The sequence below is a fragment of the Anguilla rostrata genome, chromosome 15 (assembly GCF_018555375.3).
Source record: "Anguilla rostrata isolate EN2019 chromosome 15, ASM1855537v3, whole genome shotgun sequence".
Lineage (NCBI taxonomy): Eukaryota > Metazoa > Chordata > Actinopteri > Anguilliformes > Anguillidae > Anguilla > Anguilla rostrata.
In genome coordinates, this window is record NC_057947.1 from 28,961,211 (window position 1) to 28,977,341 (window position 16,131).

The 16,131-nt window shown below is 43.0% G+C and overlaps 1 protein-coding gene across 1 annotated transcript; it reads left to right on the forward strand.

The window, feature by feature from the left end:
• The first annotated feature begins 1,313 nt into the window (after nt 1-1,313).
• On the forward strand, nt 1,314-13,972 carry dpt (dermatopontin). The gene is made up of 4 exons (XM_064310706.1): nt 1,314-1,746; nt 10,002-10,127; nt 10,622-10,729; nt 11,430-13,972. The coding sequence occupies exons 1-4, from the start codon at nt 1,466-1,468 to the stop codon at nt 11,494-11,496; spliced, it is 582 nt and encodes a 193-aa protein (XP_064166776.1). The 5' UTR covers nt 1,314-1,465; the 3' UTR covers nt 11,497-13,972.
• The last annotated feature ends 2,159 nt before the right edge of the window (nt 13,973-16,131 follow it).

The window sequence follows — 16,131 nt, forward strand, 5'->3', positions numbered from 1 at the left end:
TTGACACATACACCCCTCTCACAGAAAAAAAAAAAACTTCATGTCTGTCATTCGCCAGAATCACCAGCAAACCTGCCAGAGCTTATTTTGTGAGATAGCCAGCTATCTGAATAAAAACCTTGCCTCACTACTGCCCCCCGATGGTGGCCTGTTTACTAGTGGTGCCGCAGAGAACAGTCCACAGGCTCTCTCCAGTGCATACCAAGGTGACTCATCAGCGCTATTTATCTTCCTCAGCATGCCTTCTCCTCTGGTAATAATCTAGGCTTCCCGTGTTGAATTTGGCTCAATTTTTTTTTACTTCAATTTAAAATAACAGTGTGTCTCCAAAAGAAAGCGACCCAATAAAAAGAAGGCAGTGGAAAAACTGAAGTTTATTTGAATGTGCTTGTGAATCAATGTTCTACAGACCTCTGGTCCCAAGACTCTTTCTTTACTGAGCCAAACGCACGTTGCAGGAAGCTTCGTGGCTCATTATAAAGTTGAGTACAATTCAGCATTAACATCCCTGGTTATAAATATAGTCTGAAACAGTTCTGGTACTTGTTTAGACAACTACAGGAATGCCCTTTTGGGGGCATGCTTGTATTTCTTTCATCTTCTATGAGTTGTATTTATAATCAAAAACCATAATTAACATGTTTTACTATTATTAAAAATGGGCTACATGTATTAGAAAATATGTAAATTAGGAGCCATTTCAAGTGTGAACTCTGGTGCACATAACCCTAACCCATTCAGAGTTGAATAAAATCTAATATATATATATATATATATATATATAGCATTTGCATCCAAATCATACAATTGCATCATGTAAATAAGCACTCCCAAATCTGAAATCCAGGAAGAAAACCACACATTGTATTAAAATACAACCAAAAACTGTACATAGATTTACTGCTGAACTGACATTCCTCGGTAATTGCCCTGCATTGTGTTTAGCAGCACTTGCATGGGACTGATGAGGAGAGGTAATGAACAGTGTTTGGGTTTTACCAAACATGACGCCCGAGGGCAATGTTTCATAGCAAAAATGTCTGTCCAAACACTCACTGCACTGCCAAGCTTTTATGGGAAAACTAAAAATGGAATGAAAATGCCTTATCCAGAAGCAGCAAATGGAGAAAAAAAAACTAACAAATGTGAATACAAGACAACTACTTGCATCATGTTTCCTTGGAAAGTTAGCATTCAGAGCTAGCCAACAGTCACCATATTTTTAAGGTGTCTCGCCCGAACCACGACTCTCGGGTCGATAGGGGGATTTCCGCGATACCACCTTAACAAACTCGCAGTGACTAAATCCAGAACTGTCCTCATGGCAGCAAATTACACACTGGCCCTGGACTGCGATACGAAACATCTGGCAGCTGTGCGTCTGCACACAGCGGCGGCGTATTAAAGAAGCCAGCGGCGCAGCGGAGAGGCCAGACGCTGGTTCGAGCCGCGACCCGCCAGGACGATGAACTCCCCAGCGCTCCTGCTACTGTGGGCACTGCCGCTGCTGGCCCCGGCGCTGGGCCAGCCCAACTTCATCCCGGACGAGCCCTGGGTCAACACGTACCGGCAGGGCTTCAACTTCCAGTGCGCGCACGGAGAGGCGCTGGTGGCCATCCGGAGCTACTTCAGCGCGGAGGAGGGATCGGACCGGCTGTGGACCTTCGAGTGCCAACCCACCCCCCAGGGCCTGGGGCTGCCCACCGAGTGCTGGTGGGACGATATCAACCGCGCCGGGATGGAATGGTAAGGACACCACATTCTCCTCACCCCCTCCCCCCCCTACAATGACATCTGAGGTAAGCATCCTCTGATGCTGTTTGACAAGCCAGATCCACAGAAGGCTACACTGAGAGAGCACAGTGACACTGAGGGGTACAAATGTTCCGGGGTGCTTCAAAAAGGGAGGGGGGGGGGTTCCAAATAGGGGATGACTGGAGGCAAAGAATAAGGCTGGGTGTTGCCTGGGGAGACGTGGCATTCTGGGTGTTCTGTTATGTAAACTGATGTCCATTGGCTGTTCTTGTTAGCAGCTGCAGTTGGCACTAAGATGCAGGAGTCTAGTCTGTTAAAGTCAATTTACCTCAGGACAGCTGAAGGCTTTGAAGATGACAGAGATAAACCGAGACTTTCTGCCCGAAAAGCATAAGTGCACTACCTATGTTGGTTAAAAATATTTGAAATGAAAACACTGAGTTATTTCACAAAGTAAATCAGATCCCAGTCTTTCATACGTATGCATAAAATATGTAAAAGTACTCTTCTGTTGAAACACAACATAATAGTGAATGCACTGTTAAGAAATATAAACACGAGGGTGCCGCCCTCTTTGTGATGATAGTCCCAGAGAAAATAATAGTTCAGGAAGCTAGTCATTGACTGACTTTGATGTGAATTATAATATGAGCTGTGACTCAGATCAAAGCACAAAGAAGTGCAGAAACAAAGACGCTTGAAAATAACAGTCATTATAAAATGAGATTGTAAAAGGTTATTTCTGCACCTTGAGACCTGGGTATTACTTTTACAACTAGTACAAATATAGCATCAATTTTTTGTTCCAATTAGAATAAATCAAGGTTGTAATAGGCGTGATTCATAGCAAATCACCGATGGCTTTTCAGATTATTCCTTCTACTACTAAAAGCGTTACAAGCACGACCAGTGGTACCACTACCTTTGAGTGCAGTGCAGTAATATATTTCAGCACTGTCAACAAATACAAACATTCTCGACAAACGTAGAGTTATTTGTAATAAGTTACATGAAGTTATGCTGGGCCACACCATTATGTGGACTGGGCCAGTGGCCGTGGAACACGGAGATGCAGTAACATTCTGGAATAGAGGCTGGGTTGCAAAACGCTTCACCTGGGGACCATGAATCACAGAGTCACAGCTGCGTCCGTTTGCCTCTCTCAGATTGTGGTTTTCGTGGATAGAAAAAACCAAATTGCACTGAGAAGGTTTTTCAAATTTTCAAGATATTAACCCTTTAAGGTGTAAGATCACAAATATGTGATTAGAATGTTCTTAACTGAACATTCTAATGCTGATGTAACAGTGACCACAATGACAATGACCTAGAATTTTGAGTGTTAATATGAGTCATGGTGGAAAAACACCACTTCTGTTTTTTTGGTAAAATGCTTAAATCACCGATGTGAATATAGTTATGAAAATGATATTCAGTTGTCACACATTACAAAGCATGTGAGATGTCAGGAAATTTAATTTTGGTGATGTCATGTTTAATTTAAAATGAAAAACTGACAAATTTGAGATGAACAGAGAAAACGTAAAACGTTTTAAACTTCTACACAAACTGTCAGCACTGTTTAGAATGGTTGGAGATGAGAAAGGGGCCATAACATAATTTCTTCCTTGACAAATGTGTTTCGGATATTTGCTGAGAAGAGGATTGGGAAGGAGTCTTTCTTTTTATGACTGCATAAATTTAAAGGACCCGGACAGTTATTACATAAAGTTCATTTCTGTTACAGTAATTGTAGCGTTCTGGGGATTTTTAGCATGTTGCCTCTAGTCTATGAAATTATAAGCACTAGAATTGTTTTCTAGAAATCTGTCCATCTATCCATCTGCAATCAATCTATCTATCTGTGGGTTTATAATTCATGTACCTCCTGCACATAAAGGCATTCAGAAATATGAGAAAGCAACCCACTCCTTCGTTCCCTCTCCCTCTCTCTCGTTCCCTCTCTCTCTCTCTAGTACATACTGCAACTGCCAGTCTGGCCAGTCTTCATTCTACATCTGCATTCTGCATTTGAGACAAAAAGCTTGAAAAAATGGCCAACCCCATTCCCAGTGTCCGCCATCTTGTTCAGACCTTCTCTTATTTAGATTAACAGACCTGTGCCACAAATCTTTTTCTTTCCCCATTACCTTTGACTAGGGCTCTTAAAATTTTTTATAAATAACCTGTGCGCTCTAACACTGGGCTGTACTGCAGTCAAACACCCCAACCCGGGGTAAATTATTCACGTCAGAGTACTAGCTGGCTGATAGACCCTGGATGTCTGTAATGCATATGTGTAAAAAGAACCAGGGTTCTGGGTCTGGCCACTACATCTATCCGGGTGTGCCTTACAGAGCCTGGGGATGGAATTATCCCTCCTGTTCATGACGGGCACAGCTGTCCTGGCTGTGGTCTGTAATGTTTCACATATGGGTTTGGGTTTTTCTGTTCAGTTAATCCGGTCATCTTCAATTAATCTTCACAACTACTATACTGCACCCGACAGCTTTATGGCTAATGGATGTAAAAAATAAATAAAAAATTTAAAAAATTCTTGTGAGTATATTTTAAGCACCGCATTATACTACATCTCCCTATAAATATGTAACTATTCCTCCATAAATACAAAAAAAAAACACACACACAAGGTAAAGCCACAGCTATAAAAGAACAGAAAATATAATGGAATTTCCCTTGCATACCCAAACCCAGGTAAACTGCTGTAAGGTTGCATGAGATTGAATTTTAAACTGAAACTTGTAGTTTTGTGCAGGAAACCAGTTTTTTTTCCCTCCACAAGAACCAAACCGGTTTCGCAGCATTGCAGACTAGACGCTCAGGAACGCAAATGTTACCGAATAAGAAAATCGCTTCGTTCATTTCAGTGGGAAAGCCTACGGGAGAGAAGTGCCGGTAAATATGGACGACATGCGGCAAACGATTGCGATTATTATTCAGGAGTGACACTTGCGCATGGGGAGGTCATAAAGCACAGAAAGGCACTGATCGTTGAAGCCGGCGAGACGGCAGGATTTAAAATACAAGCTCATCGGCCGCTGGGACACACCACCACACTCGGGATTCTTCAGGATCCGAGGCCTAAGACTGGCAATTCATTTGCCGTCACACACTGACGTTCATAAATCGATGTGGTGAGGAAATGAGGGATGGAGTTTAGCTCAGACGCTGAAAGGTGCACTTTTCCCCCGTCTGCTTAAGTGCGATAGGGAAGATTTGTGTGCGGTTCCTCACCATACACAGGAACTCTGTACTGACTTACGGTATGAGGACGTGAAACCTGAATACGCCTTCTATATAGGGCTGTCTGCTTTCCACCATCTGCTTTTCATATTAATCATCATATATTTCTCCAAACGCATTTTTATTCATTTAGTTCACCCTGATTGTAATACTAACTTGATTTTCCTATCATCCATATAAAATGGCATTTTAACATTTTTGGGCATAAGGCTATATAGCCTTATACGTTTTGCCATTTCCCAAAGAAACACATTAATCGTCAAGTTTCTTTAAACACATTTTAATTCATTTATTTCACCATGGTTTTAATATAATGATTTCCTATGCATCCGTATCAAAAAGTGGCATTTTAAAATTTGCACTTTTAGACTTAATATGTATGAGTGTGTGTATATGTGTGTGTGTGTGTGTGTGTATGTGGCTGCTTATTCAATAGGTATTAGCCTTGAAACCAAATAAACCTGTTCATACATACAGCAAAAATATTTGAAAACTAAACCCAGTGAAAAGACTTTCCTGTTTCCAAACCTCTGTTAGGTAAGGCCCAAGTCTGCCCAACGCTGTTCCTGGATATCTACAGTCCTGTAGTTCTTCATTTCAGCCCTAATTTGGCACACATGATTCCAGTAATTAGCAGCTGAAGCAGATCTCTAGCTGTTGCATGAGGTGTGTTTGGTTCGGGTTGGAGTGAAAACCTACAGGATGGTACATTTCCAGGAACAGGGTTAGACAGCCCTGCTAAACCCAAAGGCGGACTGTCCTTTGAAGCACAGTTCTATACGTTCATCCAACCAAACTCCTTCCCTGAGTTTGTTTTCCTCATACTCCAGATGCCTTCCAAACATATCTGCTGGGAACAGCTTTGACCCTTCAGAGGATGACATGTTATTGTTCCACTTACAGGACAGGAACGTTCATCTGCCAAGGCATGTGTACCCTGTTCAAACAGACCTGACACTGCGATTCATCTCCTAACATCAACAGCCTGCTAGTCTGAATGAGAGGACTGGTGACAGGCCCGAGCCTTTAAGTATTCTTCTGTGCGGCTCAACTTGTAAGCCAGGTTTCTTTGTCCATGCTCACGCTTGCCAAAGTGGTGCTAGTGCATGTGGACGGTCACTACCCTTACACTACCTCTGCAGCAGTGACACAACAAAAAACCCTTTGAAGAGTAGGTTTTTTGGAATGCTATTTCAAAATTCTAAGTCAGGGTTCTAGAACTCCATTGCTTTCAATTACCAGTAGTGATTGTTGCATCAGAATTAGAACGTTCAGTTAAGAACATTCTGATCACACATTTGCGATCTTACATCTTAAAGGGTTAAATCGAAGTAAGTCTCTCAAAGAGGAAAAAAAAAACATAGCTTATATTTTAGATGTCTATTTGGGCAACCAAATATTTTCTGAACCCATCCAGGTACAAAGCTACGCTAAGTGGACTCAAACCTGCAACCTTCTACGCAGATCACTAGCTGCAAAACCTTGACGAAAAGAAAGGCAACACGTCCCTTCATTCCTGACATGGAGGAACATCACAGTGTCTCATCATATAAAACAACAGGAAAAGAGCCGAGCCTAGATTTGTTTTTACCTCCTGGGGCCGCAATGTACGATGTACGCAAAGGCCATTACTACACAAAACACAGGTCCTATATGGGATACAAGCAACAGCATTGTTGTTCTTGTTGCATTAACAAAACCCTAAGCGCACGTTCACAGATGTGATGAGCGACTCTTTAGGTATGCAAAGCGGGCCGGCAGCAGCAGCAGCCGTTTGAGAGTAAATGGCCTGGCCTCTTAATGCGATGCAGACCTGTGCCGTGGGTGAGCGTATACACTCCATTCCCATGATCTACTGATATCAAATTTTCCACCCGCTGCTCTCCGCAGGGTCAGCCAGTAGTCACTCCGCGCCAGCGCTGAACTCCTTCTTTTCAACATACACATTCAAGTTCTCTGCTACGTACAACAAGGCAGCACATTAAAATGGATGGGCTTTTGGTCACGAAGAACCGTTTTCGCTGTTTGTACAAGGAGAAGCGTGCCAGCGAACAGGCGGACAGAGCTCAGGGGGAAACCGCAAACAGCAGAAAGGCTAGATGGAATCTTGGCCTGTTTCACTATGAGCTACGCAAGCCAGCAGTCCGCTCTGCTGTTCGTCCCACGGCTTGTGCAAGATCATCAGAGACGTAATTTTTTAACACCTCAGTTATTTTAGCCTCTCATTTCTCAGGAAAGAAATTTCAATTATGGCATTTCAATTATTGCCGAATACCATACTCTAGTCCTTTGGTCAAATCGTACACTCCCACAAAGGCAATATACATTTTAAAAATGTTCATAAATTCCCAGACTTATACGACTACGGATAAAACATCAGCGGCCAGCTGAGTAAATCACACCACAAGCTGCTTTGTGTTCCCCAGACCGGAGCATTACCTCAGTCAAGTGGCAGCTTAACTGAAATCACATGTTTTGAGTCAATCGGTGGGTATTTGAGGGGAGCCCTTTGGAGTGGCTGTGGAACCCGGATGGTGGGTCGGTCCTGTCGGTTCCAGCGATTGGGGCTGTCACTTTAAACGTGATGGCTATGCGATCACGTGATCGATTGAGCCCGCTGGAATTCCCTTCCATGGGTGCTGACGAGGAGACGCCCCCTGGTTTTTTTTTTTTTTGAGAGGGTGACCGGAGCTGCTCCAGTCCCAGTCTCTTTCTGCAAGAACTACTGATGTCATACTGTGTCTCACTGTCTCATGGTCTAATACCCACCCTCCCCACCCTCTCCCACAGTGTTCTGATAAATGAGTCCTCCATCTTGGCTCACTTCTCTATCCAGTCAGACCACAAGAGGCCTCCAGCTAGAGTCTGCGGTTACCTTGGCGATCCGACGTTACAACTGTCACCTCCCCTTTCCTGAGGATTTTGAAACATTTTCGTGTTTTTGCCCAGTTTGGCAAATGTTTCCTTTTGAAATTACGACCAAGCTACTTCAACAGTCTCATAATACCCTGTTAGAACAGTTTCACTTGCACTTATTTAGGGGCAAACCTCACTTCTCGCTTGAACAGTAAACAGAAATCTGAAAAATGCTAATTCAAATTGGCCCTATGAAATGTATTACTCAAAACAGTGACAGATGGAGTGACATGCACTGCGTGTAACGAGTATAATGGTGACTAATAGATAAAGTATAACAGTTCAACTTAATCCGTACATGTGCAAAATTCAATGTGCACAGCTTAATGCTTAGCCATTGAGGTCATACTTTAAACTCTATCTGGCACTCTCACTGAGAAAGACCACTGTAATAGAGAAAACAGGGGGAAAAAGAGCAGGACATTTTTTGTAAAGTATTGAAAAGAAAAAAAGGCTTTTTTGGTTGGTTTGTGCCCCGAGCATTTGCAAATGAGAAATACAGTCAAATGTGAACTGTGTTTGACCTTGAGTACAGAGCGAGGGAGGCTGGTTCACTGTGCATATATAAGCAGAGCGTGTCACATTAAAATAAGCCATTAAGACTGCGTTCGTACCAGGGGCAGGAAAATATGAAATAGTTCACAAGGGGGGGGGGGTGGGCACACCTCGATCTGATAATCAAGTATTGCTGACACAAGCATTACTGTTATCAGGAAGGTCGTTTTACTTTGCAGTTTGGGTAAAATAAATAAATAACTAAAAATGGAACAAAACAACAAAAAAAAAAAAACATAAAACTGACCACCATGAAGTGGCACCACTGTTTTAATCAGCAGCTGCAATAATCTGCCACCCAGAGCGATGACCGGGGATCACCCTTCACACACAGGCTGCACAGAGCGGATAGCATCAGGACTGTGGCACGGCCAACCGCTTTGACGGATCATAAAACAAGACGGACCCACAACAAACGCAGAATTTTTCATTTGAACGCATAGAATGCGCACAGCACCCAACTCCTGCAGAGCCACGTCACTGTCAGTCTGCGGGATGCAGCTAAGGAATCTCTCCATGCAGCCCCCTAATTTCCATTACATTACGCTATATTGCATTACATTACGCTACATTGCATTACATTACGCTACATTGCATTACATAACGCTACATTGCATTACAGTACTCTACATTGCATTACATAACGCTACATTGCATTACATTACGCTACATTGCATTACATTACGCTGCATTGCATTACGCTACATTGCATTACGCTACATTACGCTACATTGCATTACGTAACATTACGCTACATTGCATTACGCTACATTGCATTACGCTACATTGCATTACGCTACATTGCATTACGCTACATTGCATTACGTAACATTACGCTACATTGCATTACGCTACATTACGCTACATAGCATTACGTAACATTACGCTACATTGCATTACGCTACATTACCCTACATTGCATTACGCTACATTATGCTACATTGCATTACGTAAGATTATGCTACATTGCATTATGCTACATTACACTACATTGCATTATGTAACATTACGCTACATTGCATTACGCTACATTACGCTACATTGCATTACGCTACATTATGTTACGCTACATTACAATACAGGCGTTTGGCAGAAGACTTACAAAAAGACATTGTAAGAAGAACTTAAAATGACGCTGGCATTGACTGCCTGAGTCAATCCTGCCTGATTTTAATTGCCAGCAGTTAAACCACTACAATCAGAAGATCAGGTCATCTCAGAGCACGCCCCCCCTCCAATTTCTCATTGGCACAGAATGTCAGAGTAGTAGTCAGATGAATGAATGGACAGACTGATATTTGGGTCTGAGTGCAGAAGCTGATTACTGCAGCTGATTACTGCAGCATTTGGCAATGCCCTGCATTTGGTAACCCTCCCATGGATAGGGATGCATACCAAATCTAACTGTGATAAAGCTTTAAAAAGAAATGACATCACATGAGTGCTGGTCATTTGCTGATTATGTCACAGATATCACCATGGCAACAACAATGTTCTTTTTTTTTTTGCAGGACTTCAACATGCACTAACAACGGGCTGGTGGCTGGGGTTCAGAGCCAGTACTTCAACTCAGTGCTGGACCGGGAGTGGCAGTTCTACTGCTGCCGATACAGCCGCAGGTGTCCCTACTCCTGCTGGTACGTCTCCGCCCCCCTGACACGCTTCCGTCCCCCTGACACGCTTCCGCCCCCCTGACACGCTTCCGTCCCCCTGACACGCTTCCGCCACCCTGACATGTCTCCTCCCCCTGACATGTCTCCTCCCCCTGACATGTCTCCACCTCCTTGACAGCCCCGGTGGGAGATGACCTCTGTCAGCTCGTGGAGCACAACTCCTGTGTTTATACTGCAAATAAACCCTGCATTACTCCACTGTCCCAAGTGTACAGTAAACGCATTATAAGTGCAAATACTGTATACTGTTGATATCATACAAAAGCCATGTCCTATTTTTAGTCAATTCTTCACACAAAATTACATTTATAATTCAATTCTCTTAAACTGTATATGTGTTATAACTGAGCAACAAAGACACCATGTAAAAAAAATGTGATGTTGCCATGAAGACAAAATTTTTTTGTTGAGATACAAGTTTTTGTTCAGCGAATGATGCCCGTCTCTCCCACGCACAGGAAGACTATGGATGTTCCCCAGTACTACAGGGAAGAGGGGGAGATGGTCATCCCCAGCTATGGCTACTTCATCAGAGGGGCACAGACCACCTTCAGCGGAGTGCTCAGGTCAGCCGTGTTCTCGCGTAACCATGGAGATGGGGTTAAAGGTGCAGCGCGTTCTGAATGTGCGCTGTCACCTCTGCGAGGAAGGACACAACGTCCTTCACCTCACCACAGCGGGCTCGGACAGTCTGAGCAGGAACAGGAGGAATGGAGCTTTAAGACAGGAGCTCTGTATTTATTAAACAACTAATTGCTTTCCACCTCATCCGTGGTTTGGCTTCATGTTTCCTGCATGGAAATCCGATCTATGCAAGAACCCTGTGATATACACAGTTACGCACAATTTGCACCGTACACACTTGCCCAGTTCCGTACCCACCATACCGATTCGACTCACCGCATGAACTTGCCTGAAGGAACCCAGATTAGTGCCACGACTAGTCCAGTAATGTACTAAAATAAGATCCTAATTCCCCAATATTAGCTGACAAAATCAAGCTGGAAATCTATTGATGTGTCACTGCCTGCTTTATTCAACATTCATATATAATCATGATCACTCTACTTAATCATGTAGAGATGATGTGATTTTAGCTTTCATTCAATGGAAATTCCCCACTGTTGTGACAACCCCGTTGGAAACTGCAGCAGTGCTTTCTTATTGACTGACGGAGTGTACTAAACAACATACAACCTTTACATATCAGTGTTCACAGATCAACCCCTAATGACAAATATGTTTCTGTCTTTTCCTTTCCTGCAGGGATCGACAGTGGAAGTACATCTTATGCAGGATGACAGACTTCGACTGCGAATTTGTAAACCACTAAGGCCCATGTATGGATATGTAAGATCACTCATAGCTTAGCAGTAAAGGTGGTTCGTGTGTGCATGCAAAAAATGTGTCTATACATCTGTCTTTGTCCTTAGTTTACTTTTAACCTCAGCTTAGTGTTTTATGTTCCATGAGCTACACCATTAATGGGCAACTTAATTGTCTGTCTTTTTTTATCAGTCTGGCAGTGCTTAATCAGTGCTCATATCGATCAGTGATTCTCAGTACTTGAAGCGATATCTTCTTCTACCATTACATTACGGGCTTTTAGCAAACACTTGTATTTAGAGCAACTTATACAATTTAAATTAGTAACCATTTAAAATAGCTGGATATGCACTGAATCAATTCAGGTGAAGTACCTTGCTCAAAAGTACAACGGCAGTGCCCTACCCGGTAATCGAACCGGCAACCTGATAGTAACCCCATGTACTCTCAACAGAGGCAGGCTTCATTTGGATCCATTATTGAAAAGATCATAGTGAAAACTCAGTGACATAATCACATATTTTTCCAGGGCAATATAAAAAACTTTTTTACATCATATGGATAGATTCATACTACATTACTACACTGTGCAATACCTCTTCACATAAGTTCACATAAGGAAACAGGCTGTTATTGTAGTTTCAAATTAGATTCCCCCCATCAGATATACATAAAACCAGAAAAATATTGAATCTGAATCATAACGGTTGAAAAGGCTCGTAACTTAGCTGAAAGTAATATATCAAAGAAGTCAGAGGAGAAGAGCTGAGATGATTGAGAGAGACTCCTGCAGGAAGAGCAAAAGTAAGACCAGCTGCTCAGGATACAGTGAGATGACTTGCATAATGCGAAAGCCTTCAAAGTCTTAAACTGCAAAATGTGCTCAGGGTGCTTTCTTTGATTCGAGAACTGAAAGCAAAGCTTGCGTTAATCCGTCTGTAAATCAGAAAAGCTTTTTAGCTTGGTCCAATGTGTAGCATCAATGCACTTATGGGCATTTATTTAAAAAAAAATAAAAAATTTTAAGAACATTTTTAAATGTAATACTTGAATAGTAAAACGAAGGAGTGACCTGTTGATGGAGAGATGAACATCATTTAGCCTGTTGCAAAAACATGTAATTTGTAAAGTGTGTGTGCTTTAAAGGTCAGTTCATTGCAGCAATGTACATGAAACTGATACGCTGCTTGAAAATTAAAAGAAAAATTAGTACATAACAAATGACTCTAATCTAATCTAATCTGGCACAAAAAGTCATTTGTCCTATATTTTAAAGAGGAAGTAGATGCCTCAGTCGGGACAATCACAGGAAGTACTGATGGCAGAGTATGCTTTCGGGGGGGGATGACCAGGATTTCCTGGTTTTCTGCTCACTTAAGAAGTAATGTTAAAAAGTTAGAGCCACTTATTTCATGATGGTTAAATGTATCTTGTTCACAGTTACCCAATACAGGGACGCAAATCGCTACGAAGCTCGATAGGCTGGGAGGACTCACCGATATTCAAGCGAGTGTGAGTTACGGTGTCGAGTGTACAGAGGCGATTCCAAGGGACTGGGGGGGGGGGCTAGACAGAATCTCCCATGGGGCCCTTCTAATGACCGATTGATTTCAACCGTCATCATTTTACCCAGAATTCCTGAAGCTCAGCCCTTTGGGGGGGAGGCCTCAGTCCGTAGCCGGCCTCACCCATTCATGAGATTTGCTTCTGCGAGTCTGCAGAGTGTGTCATTTAAAAAATGAAAATGACACGGGCCAGTGCCGGAGCCGTGGCAGGGATGAGACCCGCATAAATATCAGGGCGGAAGCGCACGGCCTTGTGGGACGCATCCGGTTTCGCAACGAGCCCTGAGTAATCGACTTTGTCCCAGCTGCCGCTGCTTTGAAGCCAGATCCCATCAAACAGAACCTGAAAAGGTCGCCCCGCACAACCTTTTCACATATTAAACGTGTGACACCATGCCTCGCTTCCGAAATATGACTTGACAATAGTCAGGTTACATAATGCAGCCGCCTGTGCTACTTATGCTCATGGGGGTTTGGGGAAGTTGGGGAAGGACTGTGCTTTTAATCAGAGCCTTACATCACATCCCATGAAAAAAAAACCAAAACAAAAAAAAACAAACTAAGCATACGTGACATACAATTAAAATTTTTGTCAAGTATGCTTAGTATACTATTGAAAAAATAGTATGCTGAAGTATACTATTTTATACCTACGAATAGTATACTTCAGCATACTATTTTTTCACGAGATTACAGACTACAGCGTTACAGGTCTGCTTCCAGGGCAGGGCACTAACAGCATGAGTACATTATGGGTATATTAAAAGCATGTCGTAAAATGAAATGTATCATTATTATTAATGTGCTACCATTTAGCAAGGTGCAAACTGTATTTTTGAGTATCCATCTGTTTACTATATATACAAAGTAAAAGCAATGTATGATAATGGCAGCCATACAATAAAGAAATTTCTACGTGGCCATGTTGTGTCGTTTGCAGTTGATACCCTGTGGCAACTTTGATTCTGGACCACTTCCTTTTTTAAGTGTCATAAAGGTATGAATGGTTTTAAGGAACAAACTTCTTAATACATTCATCCAAGGATGAACAATGAGTACAGATATCTGTGCAACAAACACGGATAAATTTTCCATAAAAAAACTGATTCTCCTAAGGAATGCACAGGCCTGGAAGTCAGGTAAAGTGCATTGCCTCATCAAGCGTCAAAATTCAAAGGGATTTTGCAATTTGCAAAATACTGCAATTATTATAAATGCGAATCGTTCAGCCAAAAGTAGAGGTCTTCCATTCCTCAGGATGAAGGGCTACACCATCTGGTCTTAGCATCACTGCTGATTTCTCTGAGTGCTTAGTCAGTTAATTAAACAAAATGGTTTCTGCTAACCCAGCCACCAATGGTCAGCCGTGGGAAGCAGTCCCCTCTCTAGAGTTCTGTCGACATTGAGCTCCACAACAGATCCTAAACAAGCCCGCATTCCCTATGTAGCCTGCCTTAGTATTGTCTCTGACCACGCCTCTATCCTCTAATCCCCCCACTAGTCCATGTCATAGGCCAGGGTGGGCAATTGTGGCCCTGGAGGGCCAGTGCGTACGCAGGTTCTTGTTTCCACCAGTTGCCCTGGATAAATGAGCTAACCGGCTGTACACACCAACACTGGTTCAATCGTAGATTAAACCACAGTAAAACATTTTAAATTGGGATGTGAGGACAGCCTTCGGCTGGAATTCACGCTCTTGCCAAGAAATGTAGCAAAAATGTCAGATGGTATAAATGCTAGGTCTAAGCAAAAGATTAAGGCCAGAAGTTTGGCATGAAATCCAGAAACTGATACGGCCCACCTCTGTCATAGATTACGATAATACCTTCTCACCCACACAGCCAGGCAGTTCTTCTTTACGCAGATGGCCAGGCAGGTACATCATGGTACATTTCTCCTCCAATTCTACTCCCACCCGAGAATGCTGCGGGTCTTTTCAACTGCTGCACTGAATACTGAACATCTTATCACTGGCCCGCCTGACAAGAGAATTATTCTGCCTCATATATACAGTAAGCCTGCCTCATTCCATGAAAGCCATACATTGCATGAACAATACAATAATGTTCCACTGGTGAGGAAGATCTGTCAGAAGGCCTGTTCATGCAGCCAGTGTGACGGCAGGCATTGGACTGTAAGCTTAAAGACTTACCCATTTCTGTGCAATGCATTTTTGCAAATAACAACCTTAACAGGAAATAAAAATAAAAACTGCCTGAAGACTTCGAATGAGATTAGCTTAATTCAGCTAATTTAGGGGCCTTATAAGGTTAACTGAGATTATACAGAATGCTGCAAAATGACCACTGATACTGGTCAAACACTTGGGAATACTTGCATAATGTCATGTTACAAGACATTAATTTAATGAACATCACATGAATGTGCTACACATATGCTGGTTTACACTGGGGAAAAAGTACAGTAACTGTCCAAAAAGGGAAAGAAGAGAAGACAGTAAAGCACATGTGATATGTATGAGATCTGGGGCACACCTGCCTCTGTTTAAGCTCTTAGAAAAGAGTAAAGGCCCCCAGCAAGAGAAGTCCATGAACAGGAATCATCTGCTGAGAGAGTGTATTGGCAGTTCAGGCATCAATTTCCCACGTCATTAAGTGGAAGTTCAGTCACTGTCACTCTGACTGTGCACTTACTCACACAAGGAGACACACCGTGTAAATGGAATCTACTTTAAGTCATAACAAAAAGAAAAAAAAATGGATCCCTACATATAAAAAGCGTACGTGCGATCAAGCTGAAGGCTTGTTTCCGATTAGTTCACGGACTGGTGGAATTGCAAATTAAGATTTTACGAATAAAAATTAAAAAAAAAGGTTAAGAGAGAAACCGCGGTGACAGTTAGCCGGGGTATCCCGGAGCCCCCTGCGCCGGTAACGACTCCATCCCCTGGCCCCGGGCCAGCGGCTCTCCGCGCTGTTTATTTACGGACGCTGTTCTGCCGGTGGCACGGAGCCAAACATATCACAGGGCCGGGGGGGGAGCGGTCCCCCGGGGGCCCCTCTGTACCGCGCGATGCGGTGCGCGGGACACCGCGGGGGCCACGGCGGAGCGAGGCC

Excerpts from the sequence above, each read along its gene's own strand:
- dpt (XM_064310706.1), top strand. The coding sequence starts at position 1,466 with ATGAACTCCCCAGCGCTCCTGCTACTGTGGGCACTGCCGCTGCTGGCC. Across the intron at positions 10,128-10,621 it reads AGGTGTCCCTACTCCTGCTG|GAAGACTATGGATGTTCCCC; the intron begins GTACGTCTCCGC and ends TCCCACGCACAG. Across the intron at positions 10,730-11,429 it reads ACCTTCAGCGGAGTGCTCAG|GGATCGACAGTGGAAGTACA; the intron begins GTCAGCCGTGTT and ends CCTTTCCTGCAG.